At 38.5% G+C, this 19,678-nt stretch overlaps 2 protein-coding genes across 2 annotated transcripts in view; one reads left to right on the forward strand and one right to left on the reverse strand.

The window, feature by feature from the left end:
* Nucleotides 1–343: 343 nt before the first annotated feature.
* LOC104499708 (chromosome unknown open reading frame, human C12orf45) lies at nucleotides 344–3,922 on the forward strand (the record flags this gene model as incomplete). The annotated part of the gene is made up of 3 exons (XM_010143254.1): nucleotides 344–430; nucleotides 1,969–2,105; nucleotides 3,723–3,922. Coding segments are annotated over 3 exons (404 nt in total), but the record flags the coding sequence as incomplete, so codon positions are not given.
* A 2,068-nt stretch (nucleotides 3,923–5,990) lies between these two features.
* Nucleotides 5,991–19,678, reverse strand: part of ALDH1L2 (aldehyde dehydrogenase 1 family, member L2) — a gene marked incomplete at its 5' end in the record, with an annotated part of 32,052 nt that continues 18,364 nt past the window's right edge. Inside the window, 12 exons of the mRNA XM_010143255.1 lie at nucleotides 5,991–6,203; nucleotides 7,821–8,020; nucleotides 9,225–9,330; nucleotides 10,565–10,730; nucleotides 11,445–11,543; nucleotides 13,036–13,132; nucleotides 13,381–13,474; nucleotides 14,224–14,311; nucleotides 14,676–14,781; nucleotides 14,887–14,957; nucleotides 15,611–15,761; nucleotides 19,657–19,678. Coding sequence (XP_010141557.1) covers nucleotides 6,148–6,203; nucleotides 7,821–8,020; nucleotides 9,225–9,330; nucleotides 10,565–10,730; nucleotides 11,445–11,543; nucleotides 13,036–13,132; nucleotides 13,381–13,474; nucleotides 14,224–14,311; nucleotides 14,676–14,781; nucleotides 14,887–14,957; nucleotides 15,611–15,761; nucleotides 19,657–19,678 — 1,256 coding nt within the window. The remainder of the gene's footprint in view (nucleotides 6,204–7,820; nucleotides 8,021–9,224; nucleotides 9,331–10,564; nucleotides 10,731–11,444; nucleotides 11,544–13,035; nucleotides 13,133–13,380; nucleotides 13,475–14,223; nucleotides 14,312–14,675; nucleotides 14,782–14,886; nucleotides 14,958–15,610; nucleotides 15,762–19,656) is intronic.

Raw genomic sequence — 19,678 nt, forward strand, 5'->3', positions numbered from 1 at the left:
TGCTTAGTCCTTTTACTATCTGATTATGACTCTGCTGCCCTGAATTTGTCAAATTCCACGTTGAAACTGCTGGCTTGTCTGCTTTCACAGCCTCTTACGGTAGCAAGTTACAGACATTCACTACCTATTACGTACAGAAGTACTGAGATGACCACTTCAAACAGACATTAAGAAACAGTGCTTGCAGGAAAGCCGTCTGGAATTTCCAGGGGCAGAGACAGTTGAATCCTCATGCTTAGTCTTACTGTAGAAAGCTGGAAAGGTAGCAGCAAGAAGAGAGCCTCACAGTTAAAATGTGGCATTTGCTGTTGACACAGGTAAACAAATACTTGTTTGTTTCCAGGGCTGGAAGAAACTTTATTGATTACTTCAAAATGTACCAGCAAGAAGGCCACAACTTTACAGACAGTTCGGATGCCAAGGAGTAATGGTTAGTAGGACTTTGTTATTGGAAAAGTGTCAAGTTGTAGGCAACACCTTTGACATAACTTCAGTGCTTTTCCTGTGCGAGTAAAGGGAGAAACCCCTGTGTTCTGTTTGTGCTGGTGCAAGGTCCTCCGTTGCAGCTGCATGTCCCACAGGTTAATCATGTAACTGGTGCTCCGGTGATGCTAGGCATTAACAGCTGTAATTTTAGGGACTTAGTTCTCCTTCCAGGAATCTCCCCACTCTCCATGCCATGAGTTCACCAGGTTGTGCCTTTCGTCATCATTTAGTCAGCTACTTTCAAACTGATGCAACTTGCCTAGATCACTTTCAGAACTTTATTTTTAATTAACCTGCTGGCAAAATTATTAAGCCAGATCATAAAACTATAGTCATTCATAACACTGATTTGAATGCATTAAGAAAACTATTTTTCTTTAATCAAGCTATATTCCTTCTTTCTTAGTCAAAGCTAACATTCTCTTCAGTGTAACTCCCTGCCTAGGAGGACATAGTGTAAAAATTGCTTTTTTGCTGATCTATGTTTGCCTCTTTTCAGAAGTAATTTCTCAGTATAAAATACTTGGTGTATAAAAGCATTTAATTTGAAATGGACTCCTGTCAAATTACTGTATTTTTATTTTGTGATTGAGCTGGGATTTAAAAAGTAATAGAAGAAACATTGCTATATCAGGTTCTTCCTTGGATAGAAGTCTCTACAAAGATGACAGTGTTTCAAAGGTAGACTATTCGTTAGATTTCTGTGGAGCTCACTTGGAATAGTACCACTTAATTCACGGAGCACTAGTGATTGGCTCATCTGCATGTGTGGAGCAAAGATTCTTTGAAGTAACTCTGGAGGCAGGTGAAGATATTCAGGTACTCTCCTTCTCTGTGGAAGGGAAATGGGTGCAATTCTCCTAATGACACTGATGATCTTAAAATTGTTGGGGAGTCCCACTGAGCTTAGAGGGATGTTTCTGTAGAGGGTTAAGTACTGCTACTACTAGGTACTGCAACCTAGAGCATCTCTGTCTCTCCCACCATCTTCATTTCAGAGCCCCTTTTGATAATTATATTGAACTTTCTTTAGTGTAGCATGACAGCTGTGTCATCTGTGCTACATCTAATTTTTCCATCACCTTTAAGACCCTCAGCCTATACTTTAATAGGGAGGAAAGGAGGAGATAATGCTGTTGTGGGACTTTCTCAAGACGGCTCTCTATGTATTTAAAAACCTGGAATTTACAAACAAGTTTTCTGTAAAGTAGTGACATTTTGCTTTAAGAATCCGAAAGGAATTGTTGGAAGTGATTTCTTCCCTCACCGCTTGCTGACCAATAGGTTTGATACCTTTTTGCTGTTTGTCTTGGGAAATTAAATACTGTAATAAATCCTGTTAAAACATCTTAAATATGGTAGACAGCCAGAGATTACAGTTGAAATGGAATCTGTTGAAGTGCTCAGATTTCTAAGGTATAAATGTATACATTAACGTGCAGCTGTTTGTATATATGAATGTGATAATTATTTCTTTTTTAGTTTTGGACCGAGTACAGAGCTTTTTACCACAAATGGCCCATGCAAATGACGAGCTAAGAAGAAAAATGGCAACAGCATCAGCTGATCAGTTTGACATTGAAAATCTAGATGGTGCAACAGAAAAAGTTATAGAAATGGTAAATACTTACTATTTTATTTTATAAACTAAATTTAGATGTGATTAAAATAATTCTCTGGTCTTAGAATGAGCTGATTTGAAAGATAAGGCTAAGTCTTTACCATTTTAGTCTGTGATCTGCAAATTCAAAACACAGATGTAATAGAAGTACTTATTTGGTTAAAACTTACTACTTGGTTTTCGTACTTGCAGAATTTAATGACTAGGGATGAAGTAGTTTAAAGCCAGAATAAGACAGTACTTTTGAATCAGCAGCTCTGAATCAAAAGTAAGTCACAGAGTGAATTCTAAATGTCTCACGGTTAGGTTGGTTGAGAAACTGGACAGTGTAAGGTGTGAGAGGCCTAACAGAAGGTTTTCATGTAAGAATAAAAACTGGCTTCCAGCTTGTTTGCTGGTGTTTTGCAGGTGTTTTTAGGACTGGCTATAGGTCTTGGGTTTAGAAAACTTGTCAATGTTGTGATCCTTTATGGCTGGTATGTCTATTTATTTACATTGACGTCAATAATTTCTTTCTGTTTTTAACTGAAGTGCTGCAGCCGCATAGTCATGTAAGAAAACTTTAATGTAAAGGTGATGTGATATGTGCCTGTCCCAGAGAAGTGCCTTCTGTCCTGCAGACCCACAAGATAAAAGGCAGAAATAAGGCAGCCTGGGGTTTGGTGTGTGAGCTGTCAGAACAATTTATTGGTTGCATTCAGAGTTCTGGTAGGTTGTGTCCAGCCTACGTGGAATAGGTTGTCCAGTGCTGGTATACGATGATGAATTCCAAATAAACAGAGAAATCAAAATGTATTGTGAAAATGGTTTGTTTTAATATGGTGAATTGGAGTGGGTATCTTGGACAGGACTTTTAAAAGATTTTTCATGTGACCATGTCTGACAAGTGCCTTGGCTTTACAATAAGCCAGGAGACCTCGTGATTAATAGCGTAATGCTATGCGCAAAGCACTGAAGAGAGTTATTTGCATCTCAAATTCCTGTATTTTGCTTTACATCATACAGGAAGTTTTTGAGGTGAGAATTATCAGTTTAAGACAGATGTTTTCAGACCTCAACAGACCTCAAAAATCATTGCTCTGCATATGGAAATGTATGATCACTTTTTGCTTGAAAAAATATTCTGATGGTTTTAAACTACTTGGTATTTTGCAGTAGCTGTAGTGCCAGTTTATAAGTGCTATAAGTTACATAGTGCTAGATTATAAGATATGAACTATATTAATATATTAAAAAACATGTTAATAGATATATATCATGACTCCTTGTATACTAAATGGTTTCATTTGAACTCTTTACTGAAAATTTCAGTTTTGATGCCTCCTGCTCATCAGTTTAAATACCTGATTTAGACTATCTTGAGTTGCTATTGGCTCATTTCTTTCTTTGATAATGATATAAAAATGGCCTTATATTTGCTATAGGGCAATATAAATTACAATTTAAATATTTAGGAATCTGTTCATGGTATTTGTTATAATCCTAAGAGAATCCAAAAGTCTCTCTTAATTGTGGTTGTGGTTTTCTTATGGTAATAAGCTGTTTCATATGTTTGCTTTATGTTTTACTCAAGGGATAAAAGTGGTATAGTGTTAACTGAAGTCTCTTTTTCCAGAATGTGGCTGTAGTTGAACTGAGCGATTCTGATACAGATGAAGAGATACTAACTTCACAAGATGACTCAGAATCTGAAGATGACTGTGTAACTGATGAAGTGACTATAGACAACATTAAGTTTCCTAAACAAAAGGGAGAAAAGGGCAAAATAGAAATTTTGGACAGCAAAGTGAATTGAGTAAATCCGTATTATTTTATGTAAAAAAAAAAAAAAAAATAACACCCCACAACCAAAAAACCCCCAAATTGTGTTCTCTTATTTTAAGACTTGTTCCTTAAAAATACCTTGTTTCCCAATGTAGCATCCCTCAGGATCATGTGAAATGCTGTAGTTTACATAGTGGAGAATTCAGGATCCACTCATGACTAAGGCGGGCTGGATTTCTGAAGAATTAAGTACTGTTTTATTCATCAAACAACATGGAAATGAACCTCACAGTAGGTTAGACTAAGAAAGCAGCTAGAACTTGTGGCATTCAAACGAGTTAAAATTTTTGTTCTGTTGCTTTGTTGAAGAATGATTTTTGTAGTGTGCTAGAAGTTTTTGCTTCAAGGGCAGGAAAGTGTTAACTAGGAAATAAGCTTTGGTTTCTTATATTCCATGTCCTGTGAAGTGTTATGTACAATTTCTTCAATATTAAACGTTACCTTATACTGTAAGGTGAAGGTATGTCTACATTGCATTCATGACAATAACTGCTGAACGCTAAAGCAGTGGCTGAGGTCATTTCAAGGTGAGCTGGCCTCAGTAAGGGTAAGGACAGCCATGACCTGAGAGAGAATTCAGCGAAGGGTTATTTACCCTCTGTGCCTGCACTGAGCTCCGTATCGTTACGGGTAGGTTACTAGCTCATTTCTGGAACGTTTGGGGCTGTAGGGCGGATATCCTCAGTACTTACACCGTCAAATCTGCCTCTGTGGTGGTACAATTCCTTTATGCCACACTTATAATCTGCTTTCCCTGCCGTGTTTGTGTCCTCTCCATTTTGTTAGTGACTGTCCCTGCCAGAAGTATAAAAAGGTGAATTTTCAGCTGGCCTGTAACTTAGGTTAGCTTGAAACAACTGTGAACCAAAATGGGTGAAAGTATGTCTTATTCATACGTACCTCAGACTGATCGGACAGTTGTATTTCCTTCACAGATTGGTTTGCATTTCAGAAATATCTGTCATGCTCCTGGGTGTCATAATTTATGTTTCTTAAAAGAAACTTTGAGTTTTCTACATTATTAAGGTAAAATATTCAGTATTTTATTTGCTCAAATATTAAACTTAATGTCATGACATGAAACCTGCAATTTACAGAATTTATTCTGAATCCTGCACTTAAAGCTATAATTTTAATATCCATTTCAATAATATTTGTTACAGGAAATAACAAAGATTCTGGTCTTTCACAATGCAGCTTCTTAAAAATAGAATGGGGGCATGATTTACTGGGAGTAACTGATTAAATCACAAAACACTTTGGCAGAGGGGAAGGATGGGAATCAAAGAATGGGAGCCCACAGATCCTATTAAGCTTCGGGTGGAGTTGCAGTCTAAGAAGAGTAGTCTGAAGTAGGCTTCGTTTGTTAGATAAGGTCTCAATCTATGGAAAATTTCCTTCCAGCTGAAGTAAAGTTTGAAAACCAACACCTTAACTTGGTCATTTTACAGGGATTTTCCCATAGATTTAAAAAAAAAGTACTAAGTAAAAATCACGCTTTGTAAATCAGTGGTAACAGGCCATGCGCACAGACACAAAAAGTGATTTTAATCTGTCAGTGTAACCACCATTCAAACTGCAGGCAGATCACACATTCCGTATCAACAAAAAGATAGAAAATATTTTCAGTAACTTTAGCTCAATGTGCATAGTTTAACACCAATGTTGAACTCTGTATGTACTATACAAAGATCACAGTAAGTGCACTTTCTTGCATTGATTGACGTCTTATGGCACAAAGGTTTTCTGTACTGCTGAAGAACCACCAGAGCAGGACGTTTAATTGCTACTGTAAAACGTGGAACTGGTTTATAGCAAAAATGGCGTTATCAGTATATTTTAGTTCCACTCTAAGAGAAGCCTAATGACTAAGTATTTAAAATGATCATGTAAATATTATGTTCACACAAATAAGTGGGCTTGTGAGAACTTTCTTCAATTAAAAAAAATAAACTGTGTACTTAAAGTTTTTTTAGAGGGGAGGGAGGTGGGATTGTGCTAACAACTGCTCTTGCATAATTCAGATAACTTCAGGTTAACGTCTGAATGCTCCTCTCTGAACCGAATTTAAAGAAACTTATCCATGGAACAGGTGTTTTGGGTTGTGTTTTTTTGCAGCACTGCCGACAGCATATCCTGGCCATGGTATTAAGTGCTTCATGGAGTCTACGATTCAAACTTCGCTGAAAGTTTACTTTCCGAATGAGGCTGTTACTTTAGTATTCCACAGTGATAGCCTTGGTTCTGAGATACTCGTGAAGAGCTTCTTCACCTGTACAAGCACAATATTCACCAGTCAGAATAGCGGCTAAATGAGAGGATGTTGTCAGAGGCTGTAACTGTATTATTAAGAAATTTAAAATGCTTTAGTCAATATTTGAGTCCTCAAGGAACAATGGAAATTAATCAACTTACCATCCCACTGAGATTTACAGAACTTTGACAAGAACGGGTCAAACCCAACAGATGTGGAAAGAAAAAGGAGCTGGAATTTAGCAAGCATCCACCTGAGTGGAACTGAAGCAGCAGCAGTCCCTGGATGGCCACTGGGGGCTCGTGGTTGAATTAACAAACTCTAGTTACCCATGTTTAAGTTTCTAGGTGAAGAAGCTGTGTAAAAATTGGTAACCTTTTTTTCCGATGCTATTACTCATTTTGTTTTCAGGAAATGCCTGGTTCTTGCTAGAGATACCAAAGACAAAAATGTATTGTGTTACTGAATTTTTTTCTTCCATTTTTCTTTGCTACAAGGCTTGATCTGTCCAGATTTGTAGTTTCTTTGACAGACTAGACTTCACTGCTTCTTAAAACTAGTCTTGAAAAGAATTTTTCTTTAAATGCATCTTTGTGGCTAAATTTGATGACATTTTAAGACATAGAAAAGTTTTCCATGCTGTTTTAAGTTTACAGGAGAAACTTAAATTAGCATTTGTGGGATTTCTTCAAGAAAATGGACATATTTGGGGCAATCCAGAATCTTATTTTGAGTTAGCAAAACTGTAATTCTAAAGTTCACTTAAAGTCTGCTTTTAAAAGTCTGCTTTAGTAGCTAACAGAACCTTGGCTCTCAGGTAGCAAAAGTGCAGTTTTACAAAGCTCTCTGTTCGAAATTACTTACCAGAGCTCTGCAGCTCAGCTATCAAAACTTTAATTAGCAAGGATCTTTGTTTAAAAAACTGCTGAGAAGTGAGAACTCTGAGCCAAGGTCAAATGGCTTATTATTTTTGTGCAGGTGTTTTGAACAAGTCTTCTAGGTGAGGTAATTAAAGAGGGGGCTTTGTGTTAACCTAATACATAATTAATGACAAGTAATGAATCGTGCTGCCAAAAAATGATGTAACCAATTACTAATGAATTAACTTTTTTAACCAGTGACAAATCATAATGTTTAGATATGATGTAATGGTGTTTACTAATGAATTAGCTATGGTATAAAAATAGAGCTATCTGGGAATAAATCGGACACCAGTTGATATCATATTGGTTCGTGTGGCTGATTGTGTCTAAGCCCCCTGCGTCGTTTTAACAAGCACTCTTTCTGACAGAAAGGAAGGAAGATTTTGACTGATACCTTTCCTGCTTGACAACATTTTGTAGCCTGTATGGATCTCCGGACAAGCTGTACTTTGACTGCTCTGAGAGGAGTTGGAGTAGTCTGTGTGCTGTAGCATTACTTACTAAAAGTACAGGAAGGGCTGAACTGCAGGTATTGAGGGGGGAATATTGTAGGGATGGGAGAGGAACTAAATTAATGTAGTTGGAGGAAGGTAGGACATGCAGGAAATGCCTCCATAGCTCATGTTTTACCAGGTAACACTGTACATGGGTAAGGAGGTTTTTTTCATTCATTTGGACAGATGAGAAATGACGGATGGAGGGAACAACTTACCTAAATCTTTCCCAAAGCCAGACTGCTTAAATCCACCAAATGGTGCTGCTACATCGGTTTTGTTATACGTATTAATGAAAACTGTTCCAGCTTCAAGCTTTTCACTGATGTAGAGAGCTTTGCTTATGTCTTTTGTGAAAACTCCTGAAGCTAAGCCGTATTCTGTGGTATTTGCCCGACGCAGCACTCCATCGACATCCCTGTGGGGGAAAGAAGTGATTTTATTGCAAATGGGTAAAATAAACAACCGTCCCCCTTCAATGTCACTGAAGCACCTTTCGCCATGCTCTTTCTTTTCCAGTTAGCTTTTTAAAAGACAATTTACCAAGGACTAATCTGCGTGTCAATCTAACAGATTTATGGAAATTCATATCCTTGCTTCAAACACGTAAAGCTTGTAATTACGAATCAACGGTTGAGATCTACACTAAGAAATGTCAAAGGAAGAGTTGTGGTACGCATACCAGCTTTGCTCAGTAACAGTACAACTTGGGGGTTAGAGCAATGCAAAAATACTTGTAAAGCAGAGCTTGGCAGCCGATTATGAATCAGTTTGCTGAAATTTTGGCCTGCTTTACAAGTTAACAGAGAATAAATGCTGAAATTTAGACTTACATCGAGACACAAGTTTTCAGGCCATGTCCAGAGTGCTGTTTTCTATTTGCATCTCATCTCCAATATACTTTCAAAAATCCATAATAATTTAAGACTTTCAAAACCTTGTTACAGTCCCTTATCACCACACAAAATTTATAGATGTGTTATGTATAAGGGTTATCTATGTGGCTAGTTCTTAACTGTGTTATCAAACTGCAGGAAGTTAAACCTGGTGGAAATGGTTACACAAAATTTCTACACAGGGTTTTAATATCATCTGTGTAAAATAATTCTTACTATTTGGAATGAAAGCTATTAAAACTGGCAGACTACAAAATAAACAGAGGGATTTTCATCTGCGACACTGATGTGCCAGTGTTACACAACGCACAACACTGCAGCCTTTTGTTCACCATGCAGTCTTTTGTGACAAAGAGAAAAGTAAGTGATTCCACTGGAAAAAAATTTACATTTTGTCATTTGATCAAGCTGTTACAATTACCACATCAACTTCAGTAAAAATGTTTCACTGAAACATTTAAGTAAGACTGGAACAGTCTTATTTAAGAACACCCACTTATGGTTGCACTCTATCCTGTTGCACGCTGCTAATAATATTAGTTCTATATCAACACAGAGAAGAGACCCCTGACTAAAAAGGGTATTTTCCCAGAATTTAGCTGGAAGAGCAGTTCAGGGTTCGGTCTGACCTTACAAGATTTAAAAAGTCATACTACGTATACTATCATTTTCACACTTAAAAGTGAAAATGAGAAAGTTCCTAATGGTAACCAGAGGAGAACATACCCATTTTTAAATTTAGAAATCACCATCACAGGACCAAAAGACTCTTCCTGGGCAATATACATATGGTCTTCAACATCTGTGAAAACAGTGGGTTCCATGAAGAAACCTAAACAGAGGACAGAGCATTATTTGAACATGGCGAAAATGCTTCATGGTTTGTACCGTCCAGGCCGTCTCTCTTCCATACTTTGTCTCTTTTCCATACATTGCGACTTGAAACAGAAAATACCAAGATTGATATGAATGAAGTATGAATGAAGATGCGTGTGTGTAAGCACCAGAGAAACAGCATAAAAAAGGTTGAAAGAATGGTCTGTGTTGATCAAAAACAAGTGCTGTTCCCCGTCAGGCCAGAAGGTCTGCATGCCACAGCCCAGGTGACTCCTTAGGAGAAGACCCTGCACTCTGACAGTAGGAAGACAAAGTTACAGGACACTGCAGAGGCTGCTGTCCTTGCTACCCAACAAGAAGACAGACTGTGAAGATTTGCATATTGCAAAGAAGGAAAAATGTGCAATGGGCAGCAAGATTTTTGGATGCTGAAGTACAGAAAATTTTGAGGCAAAGGACTGCCTCATAATGACTGTTCATTTCTGAAGGGTGTAAAGACCTGTCCAAAAGCTACCTCATCATTGCCAATCAAGAACTGTCTTGGTGTTATACACAAGCAATCCTGGTTGTCTACACCTTGGTGAGAGCATATTCCAGTCTGAGTGGGTAAAATCAACTTCAGAGGTTTTACATAAATGCCATCCCCTTCCATAAGCTTAGCATCACATTTAGTTTTGTTGCACTGATTTTGTATAGTTACGAATCTCCACTTCCGTTTTATTTAGGGATGCAATTATTATGTTTTAAAACTCTGAGGCAAATGTTTCTTCACTATAGATAAAGCACAGATGTCTCTGAGAAAACGTTGCTTTCATGCCTGCCCTGCACTGAACTTAGCATCCATATGGTCTATACAGCAGAAAAGGCGTTGGATAATACTACCCAACGCAAACTCTGCCGGTAGTTTCCTCAGTCAGCTTTAGCATTAGAGTGTTCTAAATGGATATAATTATACTTTTGGCTCTTGAGCCTCAATGCCTCACAAACAACAGGAATAAATGAGCAATAAGTTCTCATGCAGACAAGATTCTGACTCAGTTTCACATGTTACGCTTCAGTTGCACAGCTTCTCTTAACAGGAGAGCTGAAAGCCCTGTTCTCAAGCGGTATCCTGGGCTTACCCGGTACGGTTCCCGTGACCCTGCTACTTCACATAATGCAGCAGAGGCAATCATGATGGCTTTTGTTTGAAGTGTAACTGTTCCGAATACCTCCAAACAGTACTTTACCTGGTCTACGTACTTGTCTTCCTCCATACACTAGAGTGGCTCCTTCTTTTACTCCAGTTTCACAATACTGCAGCAGTTTTTCCAAATGCGCCTTGTGATTTTGTGGACCATGATCTGTAGATCTATCAAGTGGGTCACCAATTTTCATCTTCTTTATTTCTTCCACCTATGGGTAACCCAATTAAAATAAAGTTACATAGCACAGAAAATAGTTATTATAATGAACAGTGATTGGGTATGCTTTGATTTTTTGTGCTATGAAGTCAGGCTCTAAGAAAGGGCTGGTTTCTTAGAAGGTGGATTGCACCTCCCTGTCTAAAATGAAGCTTTGTTTTATGTTTGATAATCACTGGTTACTTCTGAAACTTTTTGATGCTGTTTTCATGAAGTTGTTCTCTTCTGCTATTAAGATAGACATGTTAGCGGTAAATGAGTTACGTCAGTGACTTCCTGTTCTTGATCTAAATAAAGGAATTCTCCAGTGATACAGTGTGGTGAGTACTGGGTTTTTAACAATCACTTTTGCATTATTCTAGCTATACTTCCAATGTGCGTTTTTAAAAAAAATTCACAGCAGTCTTCAATCACACTGACCTAATTTCAGTAATTTTTTTTAATCTTACCTTCCTAGTCAAATATGAAATACCACTGAAGGTACAGTATCTATATTTCAATGTCACTTATCTGTGCATTACTGATCAAAGTATCTCCCTTCAGTGCCTTCCTTTTAACCTGTTAAGAGGTTCCTGAGAAGCAGCATTGCCTATCAAGCAATAGTGAGAAATTAACTGAAAATAAGAAATGCAAGTGTCTGTAAAAACAGTGGATCTTTGTGCCATAGAAAAGTATCTGCTTAAACTTTAGTCCTGGAATATCTTACCACTTTTCTAACAAATTCATCATGGATTGATTCTTCCACAAACAGCCTGCCAGCTGCAATGCAGTTTTCTCCTTTGTTGAAATATACTGCTCCCATACCCTGATCGGGGGAAAAAAAAAACCCATTAATATTTATCTGCATCCTTTTGTTCAGTCTCCCCTTCATTCTGTTCCCTTAGGTTGCATTCTGTGTTTGTGATCCTCAATGCTTAATGCTTTATGTAAAGGAACACCACTGATGCAACAAGCAGACCAATCTTACAACTGGCAAGCACACTTCCATGGAGACAAATGGCTCAAGATGAACCCATCAGCACTGCTCTTTCCATTTCCATCAGCGTTCCAGAGAAACACTTGCCACAGCATCACAGAGAAGGCGGCTGGCAGCAAGTCCAGTGACTACAAAACTGTGCTAATCCACTGAGCCATACTTCTCGTGTGGAAAGTCGCCTGTAGCAGCGTGAACGTTACCTAACTCTGATCCACAGAGAGCCTCCTATTTCAAGAGTGTGAATTCACACCCCACACAGTTTGTTCCCTTTTTTATCCAGAACTGATACCTGCCATTGTTTTTGCAGGGGACTAGGAAGGTGGGGGAAGGAAGAGCAGGAAAAATAAGATTCTTAAAAAGTGGCTTTCTGACCGCTGCAAAGGCCTGGGGTCCTGGCTTTAATAGATATGAATGGGATCATGTGCTAGTGGCAAGTGTTTGGCAAAAAAGCATTGTTTCACAATCATTTAAAGCCATCAATGCCAGGTAGAGCTCAGGCCGGCCTCTGCATCACCCTCTCACTTCTACAGCTGAGAACAGTGGTGGGACCAAGCAGTGTGCTGACTGCGAATTTTCGGATTTTGTGATTTTCCACATATGCTTCACTGTACAGTCACTTAGACCTTTGTCCTGCCAAAAGACAATCCAAAAATGGGGAAAGCATACAACAGTTTCTTACTGGCAGCAGTTCCTGCTCATGCTGGATTAATTCACAGAATTAGCACTTTGGGCAGGTACAACAGCGTGGAAGACCTTTGTTTGCTTCTTAGTGAGCAAACCATATCTGCTGTCATTTTGATAAATCAGATTACCTGAGCAGGAAATAAGATCCCTAAATCTGTGGAAATTTCTCATCTGCACATCTTATTTATGAACTTCAAACACATTATGGCTTGTTGGGAAGGTGAATTATGATAATCAACGGTGAATTAAGACGACCTATAAGGCAATAGGGAGCTCCAGGTATATTTTAACTGACTTTCAGGCTTTTATTTTTTAGGCACTTTTTAAAAATCAGATTTTGACAAACCAGTTTTAATGCGTTAACTTGGCTAGTGAAAATACTTTCCAGCTATATTTCTTTGGTTTGTTATATTTTCTAATGTATATTTCTTGTAGTACTGATCCCTGTCTTTTTTGGTGAGGCACGTGCTGGCATAAAGTAACACATAAAAAGAGTCTGTTTTTGAAAGATTGCGTGATTTTTTTTTTCTTCTAAGGGCTCCCTACTGCAGTTTTTTGAAAGTCAAGAAGAATATTGCAATATTGTGAGGATGTATCATAAAGACTTTGAATATATTTTGCTTCAAAGAAACATTACCGTTTTTACGGCTCTGTCAAGTTCACAGTCACTGAATATGATCAACGGCGATTTACCACCAAGTTCAAGAGAAACTTTCTTCAGATTAGTGGCTGCACTGTAAAAAACATGAATAATCATATTAAAACAACTTTTCAATGGCTTATTTCATTATTTCCCTTGATTCAGATGTAGTGAAATTGTATAAACCTCTATTTCCCGACAGTGCCTTAGTAGAACTCTACAGAAATGTCAACAGCTGTATGTAGTTACACTTTTCTACTACCGCTACATGCCCAATATAGCTAATAAGATACTTCAGTACTAGATTAAGCAGAGTTGATTTATGAATCTTTTGAAGAGTACCTCTTCATGATCTGTTTACCAATTGGTGTTGAACCAGTGAATCCAACTTTGCGAACATCTGGATGTTCAGACAAGTGCTGTCCCACTAAGCCACCTAACGGGGTGAGGAAAACAGATTAACTGGACATACGTAGGCAATTTTTACTAGTCCAGCTGCAGCACTGTAACACAGAAAGAGCTACAAATGTGTCAATCAAGTACAATATCACATTGTTATTCATATTTACAGCTTTATTCATATGACTATGAAAAATGTCAATTAACTTGGATCACATTAGCATTTCCAGATTTCCCCATCTGTCTGGACTGAAGTACTTCCTTCCTGATATTCCACCGCAGGTGGAATAATCTAATTCGTAACAGAGCCTGCCCACACAATTACTTTGTCACTTGACTTCCTTAGCGGAAAGAGGAAAATGGTGACATCAGGTAACATGATGTAGACCATGACTTACCTGTAGTGACCAATATGCATCTTACCAGCTTGCTCTAGGTGTCACAGTCACATTTACATACTTTCAAGAGATTTTAAGATTAGGAGAAAAAAAAATGAAGTTTTACAATCAAGTGAAACATGTTTGTCTGTTAGACGTTCTTTTTCACAGTGTTCATGCTATTTCTGTGAACTGGTAAAGCTCTTACCACTAGCCAGAGTCAGGTGACATACAGATTTTTCCAATTCTTTCCTGGAAATATGTGAAATCAGTGTATGACATAGATGCAAGCCTATTACCTATGAAGATACATATGTTTATGTAATAGGTCTTCAAAAAGATAAAATGTTAGTTCACCAGTTTTAGCATGACATACTCTTTACAGAAAAATGCTTAGTTGAAGTTTTACCTGAACCAGGCAGAATATTTATAACGCCTTTAGGAAATCCAGCTTTAGCTGAAAGTTCTGCAAACTTCAAGGAAGTCAGAGGTGTGACCTAAGTAGAAACATTTAGATTAGGTCTCCTATTTTAATTAAATGCATCATGATATCTTTTACATTCAATACACCTTGATTTTGATACAATATTCATCTTCTTGCTCACATTATTGACAAATTAAAAGCGATGGCTTCTTGCAGAAAAGATCTCATTCTTGAAAATGAGTGTAGCATCAGAGCAGAATGGAAGACAATCACAGTCAGTACCTTGTATCATTATGGCCATTTGTATGACTGTACATGCACTTTGAAACACATGACATGGTCAACCAATGGGTAAAATCCACTAGATTGCCTTAATTATTTTGCCTGAACAACTAGTGGAGGACCTGAGCCACCTGTACCTTCCTTTTTGGTTTTACCTGAGCTGGCTTCAGTACGAGTGTGTTGCCTGCCGCCAAGCATGCTGCGCTCTTCCATGCAAGCATCATCAGTGGGTAATTCCAGGGGATAACAATTGCACAGACACTTAAGGTAGGGAAAAACAGGGAAAGATTACATTGTTGATGGCAGCTTTTGAATGTTTTTTCTGAATGTCAAGGCTGTCACTAAGAAGAAAAAAGTGATACTTACCCTATTGGCTCTTTCTTGGTGAATGTTAGATTATGGTTCGGCCGGGCCTGATTAATTGGAATTGTAGCACCCTAAAAGACAGAGAAGGCACAAATTCTGGTACTGTTTGATCACTTTTATTATAAATATATTTGCCATATAAGTATGTTTTGGAAAGATGCTGAGTAGACTTCAAAACCAGAAGCACTTTTTGCATCAGAGAAAGGGGCAGGGATGCTTCTACTGCACAATTTCCTACTATGGATACCATGGTTAACTCCTGATTTTCAGCTGGATGAAATGACAGCATAGATAACTGAAGTATGGACAAACATAAAGCAAGTGTCTGAGGGATGAAGAAAAGCGGAATTCTTGATTGTGGATCTTAAAGGAACTTGAGGAACTTCTGTTGACCTGCTGTACATCAAAAGAACTCATCAGCCTTGGTCAGAATGTATCATAGCACATGACACTCTGCACTTACTCGCGTGATGGCCACAATGACTTTCTGCTGCTGAAGAATTGTTTTCACCTCAGCTAATTTCTTTAAGATACTCAGAGCCACAATCTAAATCCATATTCTCCAGCTGTAAGCAGACTCTCCCTGTATTGCCAGGGAGACCCATTTTAGGAAAATTCTAATTTTGCTTTTTTTTTTGATTCTTTGATTACTTTTGATAACACTGCTTCTTAGTACTGTGTAAAAAAAAGGTGTAGAGATTATTTCCTTTACGTATTCACTTGCCTGAATTTTATCACACCATCCAGCGAAGTATCTGAATGTTTGCACAGACATTCCAACATGGGTTTTCAAAGCTAAAGTGTAGACTGCTCCTGAGTCAATAGACTCTATTGTTGCTAACTCTTCTTGATGTTCTTCCATCAGGTCTGCAAGTCTGTAATAAAAACATTACAAATCCACATCAAAGAGAGGTGACATCTAACCACTGGTAGCCTAAAATGATATTTGTTGTGATAAAGAACCGTAATTAAAATTGCATCCCCACTGAACTGGGAGATGGAGCACTGGAGCCACTGCTTTAATCAGATTAATCAGCCATTACTGGTTTTTATCAGTAAGAGCTTGAACAACTGCCTGTTAAAAGTCTGCAGATGTCTTCACACTGGCTCTGGTAGACACTGGATGAAGACATGAACAGTGAAAACGTAGCTGATTGTTCAATTACGGTATAATAATTAGAAAATTTGTTCTCTTCTTCTGTTGTACTACAAGGACCCGATTACAGATAATCAGACCAGTAAGTCAAAAGCAAATACACAACGACGTAAGAAATGTCAAGTAATCCAAAGTACCAGGAAGGAGTACTCAAGCTTATGATTGGGGAAATCTAGCTTCATAATGCTGTTTCGTATTGTCTGAACTTGAATTAAAATCCTTAAGTGTTAGATGCTTCAAGGGCACCCAGACGCCCAGAGACAGAGCTCCTAATCTGTAATGCAAATTGTACGTTATACGACTTGGTACATTTCAAAATCTGGCCCATGGTCTCCTTAGGCCTCAAGTCCTCGATCTGTCATATTTATGAAGCAACACAGTGAGGTGTAAGGGAGGCTGTGGTAAGTATTACCGAGTTAATAGTAGCTATCGGAGTGTCTCCAAAACGCATCTGCACAGACAGATACCTATACTGATGAGGAGCTCTTGTAATTTCAGTGGTCCCCTGCTCAGGCAGGAAGGTCTGTTTGCATGAATTATTATTTACATTCAGGGCTTAGATCTCTCACATGGCAGGGAAATAGATGCATGTTTTTCTTTAGCTTCTGCCTGTGCTTTGGTACTCAGACATAAAACCAATGCTCCCATGTGATTTCAAGAGCTTAACCAATCCCATTTTAGATCTCGTAACGAGTATTCAAAAGTGGGTGTGAAAGCTGTTTTTCCATTATGTAAATTCTGACCATTTAAAGCATTTGCAGAGATGTGCAAAAATGCTCTTCAATACTTATTTTAACTCTGTCTTGGAGACCCAGCTACAGGTCAGGGCATCAGCAGTAGTGTGTAACAGAATGGAAACAGCATGTAATTTTCTCCTTAAGGAAGTTCCATTTAATGCATGCCTACTACCTTCTATTAACGATTCCTTAATGCAAAGCAGCAGAGCTAGGGAACTTAGTGGTATAAACCTTCCCTCTGCTTCAGCACTCAAAAACTCTGGTTAAATCTGAGACTAGAGAAAAAAGAGAGAGCCCTGTTTGCATCAAGGTGGTCCAGAAAGAGCCTTCACGCATACTGGGGATGGTTTGCAACATGAACACTCTAGTATAGGTATACTAGACAGCCAGTAGCCTGAGGAGAGGAGAGTTTAATCCAGGAATAATCCATGCTGTGTAGAGGAGTTACATCTTCCATACGCCTAACATAGTTATACTTGCAAATCTCTCAAGTGTAAAACACAGAGCAGTAGTTCTCGGGCCTTAAAAGCTTCTCTTCAGGGCAGAGTTAATTTATGTTCTCAAGCACTCTACATTCCTAGTACAAATTAAAAACAAGTTTGAACATGCTTAGAATCTGAGTACACTTGTGAGAAATTTAAGCTATCAATCAATCCTATTTAATTTTAGTATGAGTTTTTACTAGCTCATTTTCTGTTGTAATGATTACTCATCTTTTTTTACAGCCTTGAAGGCCTTTTTCAAAGTCCTTTTCAAAGAATGGTCACATACTTTATGAGACAAGCAGGATTTTCAGATTTGCTTTCATCCTCTTTTGCTAAGATGCCTGCAATGTCTTGTATAATATGAGACATTTTTTAATACTTTTTTATTTCTAATTACATCTGCTTGGTCTATATGGATATAGTAAAAGAGGGAGAGGGATTTCCATCCAAGGCATTCAGCAAAGTAAAAATTACAGCTATATTAATGAGATAACCAATGATCTGCTGCATACACTACAGTGGACACAAACCCACGTTTCCCAAGGACAGCATTACATTTCCTCATGCTCCTCTTCCTTAGCTGCCAGAGCACAGACATGCAATGGATTGTGTACTCCTTACTGTCTTGCTAGGCTAAGCCCAGCCTTACGACGACAGTATCATCTTCTAGTTGCATATTCCAAACCTCTGCATCAGCTAGATCCTCAGTTTCCAAATCCTCACAGTAGTTATGCAGAGAGCAGTGTGCAACAGTAAAAGGAAGGGCAGTGTCTCGCCCCAGCACGCAAGGAAGCCATCAGACTGTCTTGCCATCCAAACACATAGTCTGCTACCACCCTGTAGCTGCGCACCACGTAACTGAACCTATTCTGCTGTCCAGCGCTAGCCTCCTGGCACAGCACAATAAAAGCTCAAGATAAATAGCAGCGGTTATGGGCACACTATTGAAGATTCTATTTTTTGAAGGTGAAAAAATTCCTTCTCTTCTCTATAGGTGACATAGCACATTGTCTTGGCCAAAACATCCAGTAGTAATGTTGATGAGCCTACAGACTACACTCTGCAAAGAAAGGCGTTTGATACTTAGGACCTACTTCTTCATGAGTTCCTTGGGGCAGGAAGTTTCAGCTCTATTCAAGATCCTAACTTCTTTAAAGCCAGCTGCTATGTCGAGCACACTACCTACCTACTGAATAGGAACAGAATTTACTTAGTACATCTACTCCTTTGTGCTTTTGATTGATTTTCCATTGTCACATTAGCTAAATATGGACCTGTGGCAATTAGGTGTAGCGATCTGCTTCTTTATTCATCTCTACTCACTCAATTTTATGTCCTGAAGGAAAAAACAGCAAAAACTCTTTATGTTTCTCCACAAAAGAGGTTTTCTTTAACAGGGAAGCTCTGGAGCTTCTAGTCATCCCAAGTCTGCAAGGCAGTGTTCCCTCTGCACTTGTAAGGCAGCAGAAGCGTCATGCTGCATAAGAGAGTCCATAGAAACTGGGCTTCTATTAGCTGCCTCCAGTACCACCCTCACAATACACAGCTGGCAGCATTATCCTTCCAAAACCACCTCTTGCTCTTCAAGGGTCAGAAACCACCACAAAAATACCATTCACTAAGCATAACCTCTGTTTATCTTCTGAAAAAATAACACCACAGCCAAAAGAACCAGGCATTTTCTGGGGTTGACACAATGCAACAGATACAAGTAAGAAATAATGAGCTGGAAACGTCTCAGATACATGCAGGATTTCAGCTCAGAGCGTTTCTACACAGGACAATTCTTTCAGAACAGACCATATCACATCTCCTAGAGTGAGTCTTTAGCCAGGTGAGAAGTATTCGGGGATATGATCCTGGAAAATCTAGCATCAGTTACAGTGAATTTCAAATTTAGTGGCAATTTGGCTGTATGTTTACTATATGGAGCGCAGATGCAGGCAGGCTTAGCAAGGTCAAAAGTCTCTGCCTACTAACCTAGGTAAATGCTGCCTCTAAAACTTGGCCTCATTGATACAGAAGGATTTGGACTTTAAAAGGGAATTTTCAATCCTTGCAACAAAAAGTACATGGATTAAATGAAGCCAAGTATTTAAAAAACATTTTTCTAAAATTCTTTGTTTCTACTCGTAAGTAATTTTCTAAAAAAATGGTAGCAGTGAGAGATCACAGGGTTTTTCTTTGCCACAAGAAAGGTTAGCCGGCTAAGAACTCGAAGCTGGTACACTGAATTAAATTAGGGGATGGAAGGGTGGCTAGTCTGGTTCCTCTGACAGTGGAGTTATGAACATCCATCAGACTCAGAAAGGTATGCAGTGTATTTATTCTTCAGAGGAACAAAACATAAGATTTGAGAAAACAAAACAAACACAAGCTGCCTTGCACATACCTGTACAGCAGTCGCCCTCTTT

This window comes from Buceros rhinoceros, unplaced genomic scaffold (genome assembly GCF_000710305.1).
Source record: "Buceros rhinoceros silvestris isolate BGI_N320 unplaced genomic scaffold, ASM71030v1 scaffold13079, whole genome shotgun sequence".
Taxonomy (NCBI): Eukaryota; Metazoa; Chordata; class Aves; order Bucerotiformes; family Bucerotidae; genus Buceros; species Buceros rhinoceros.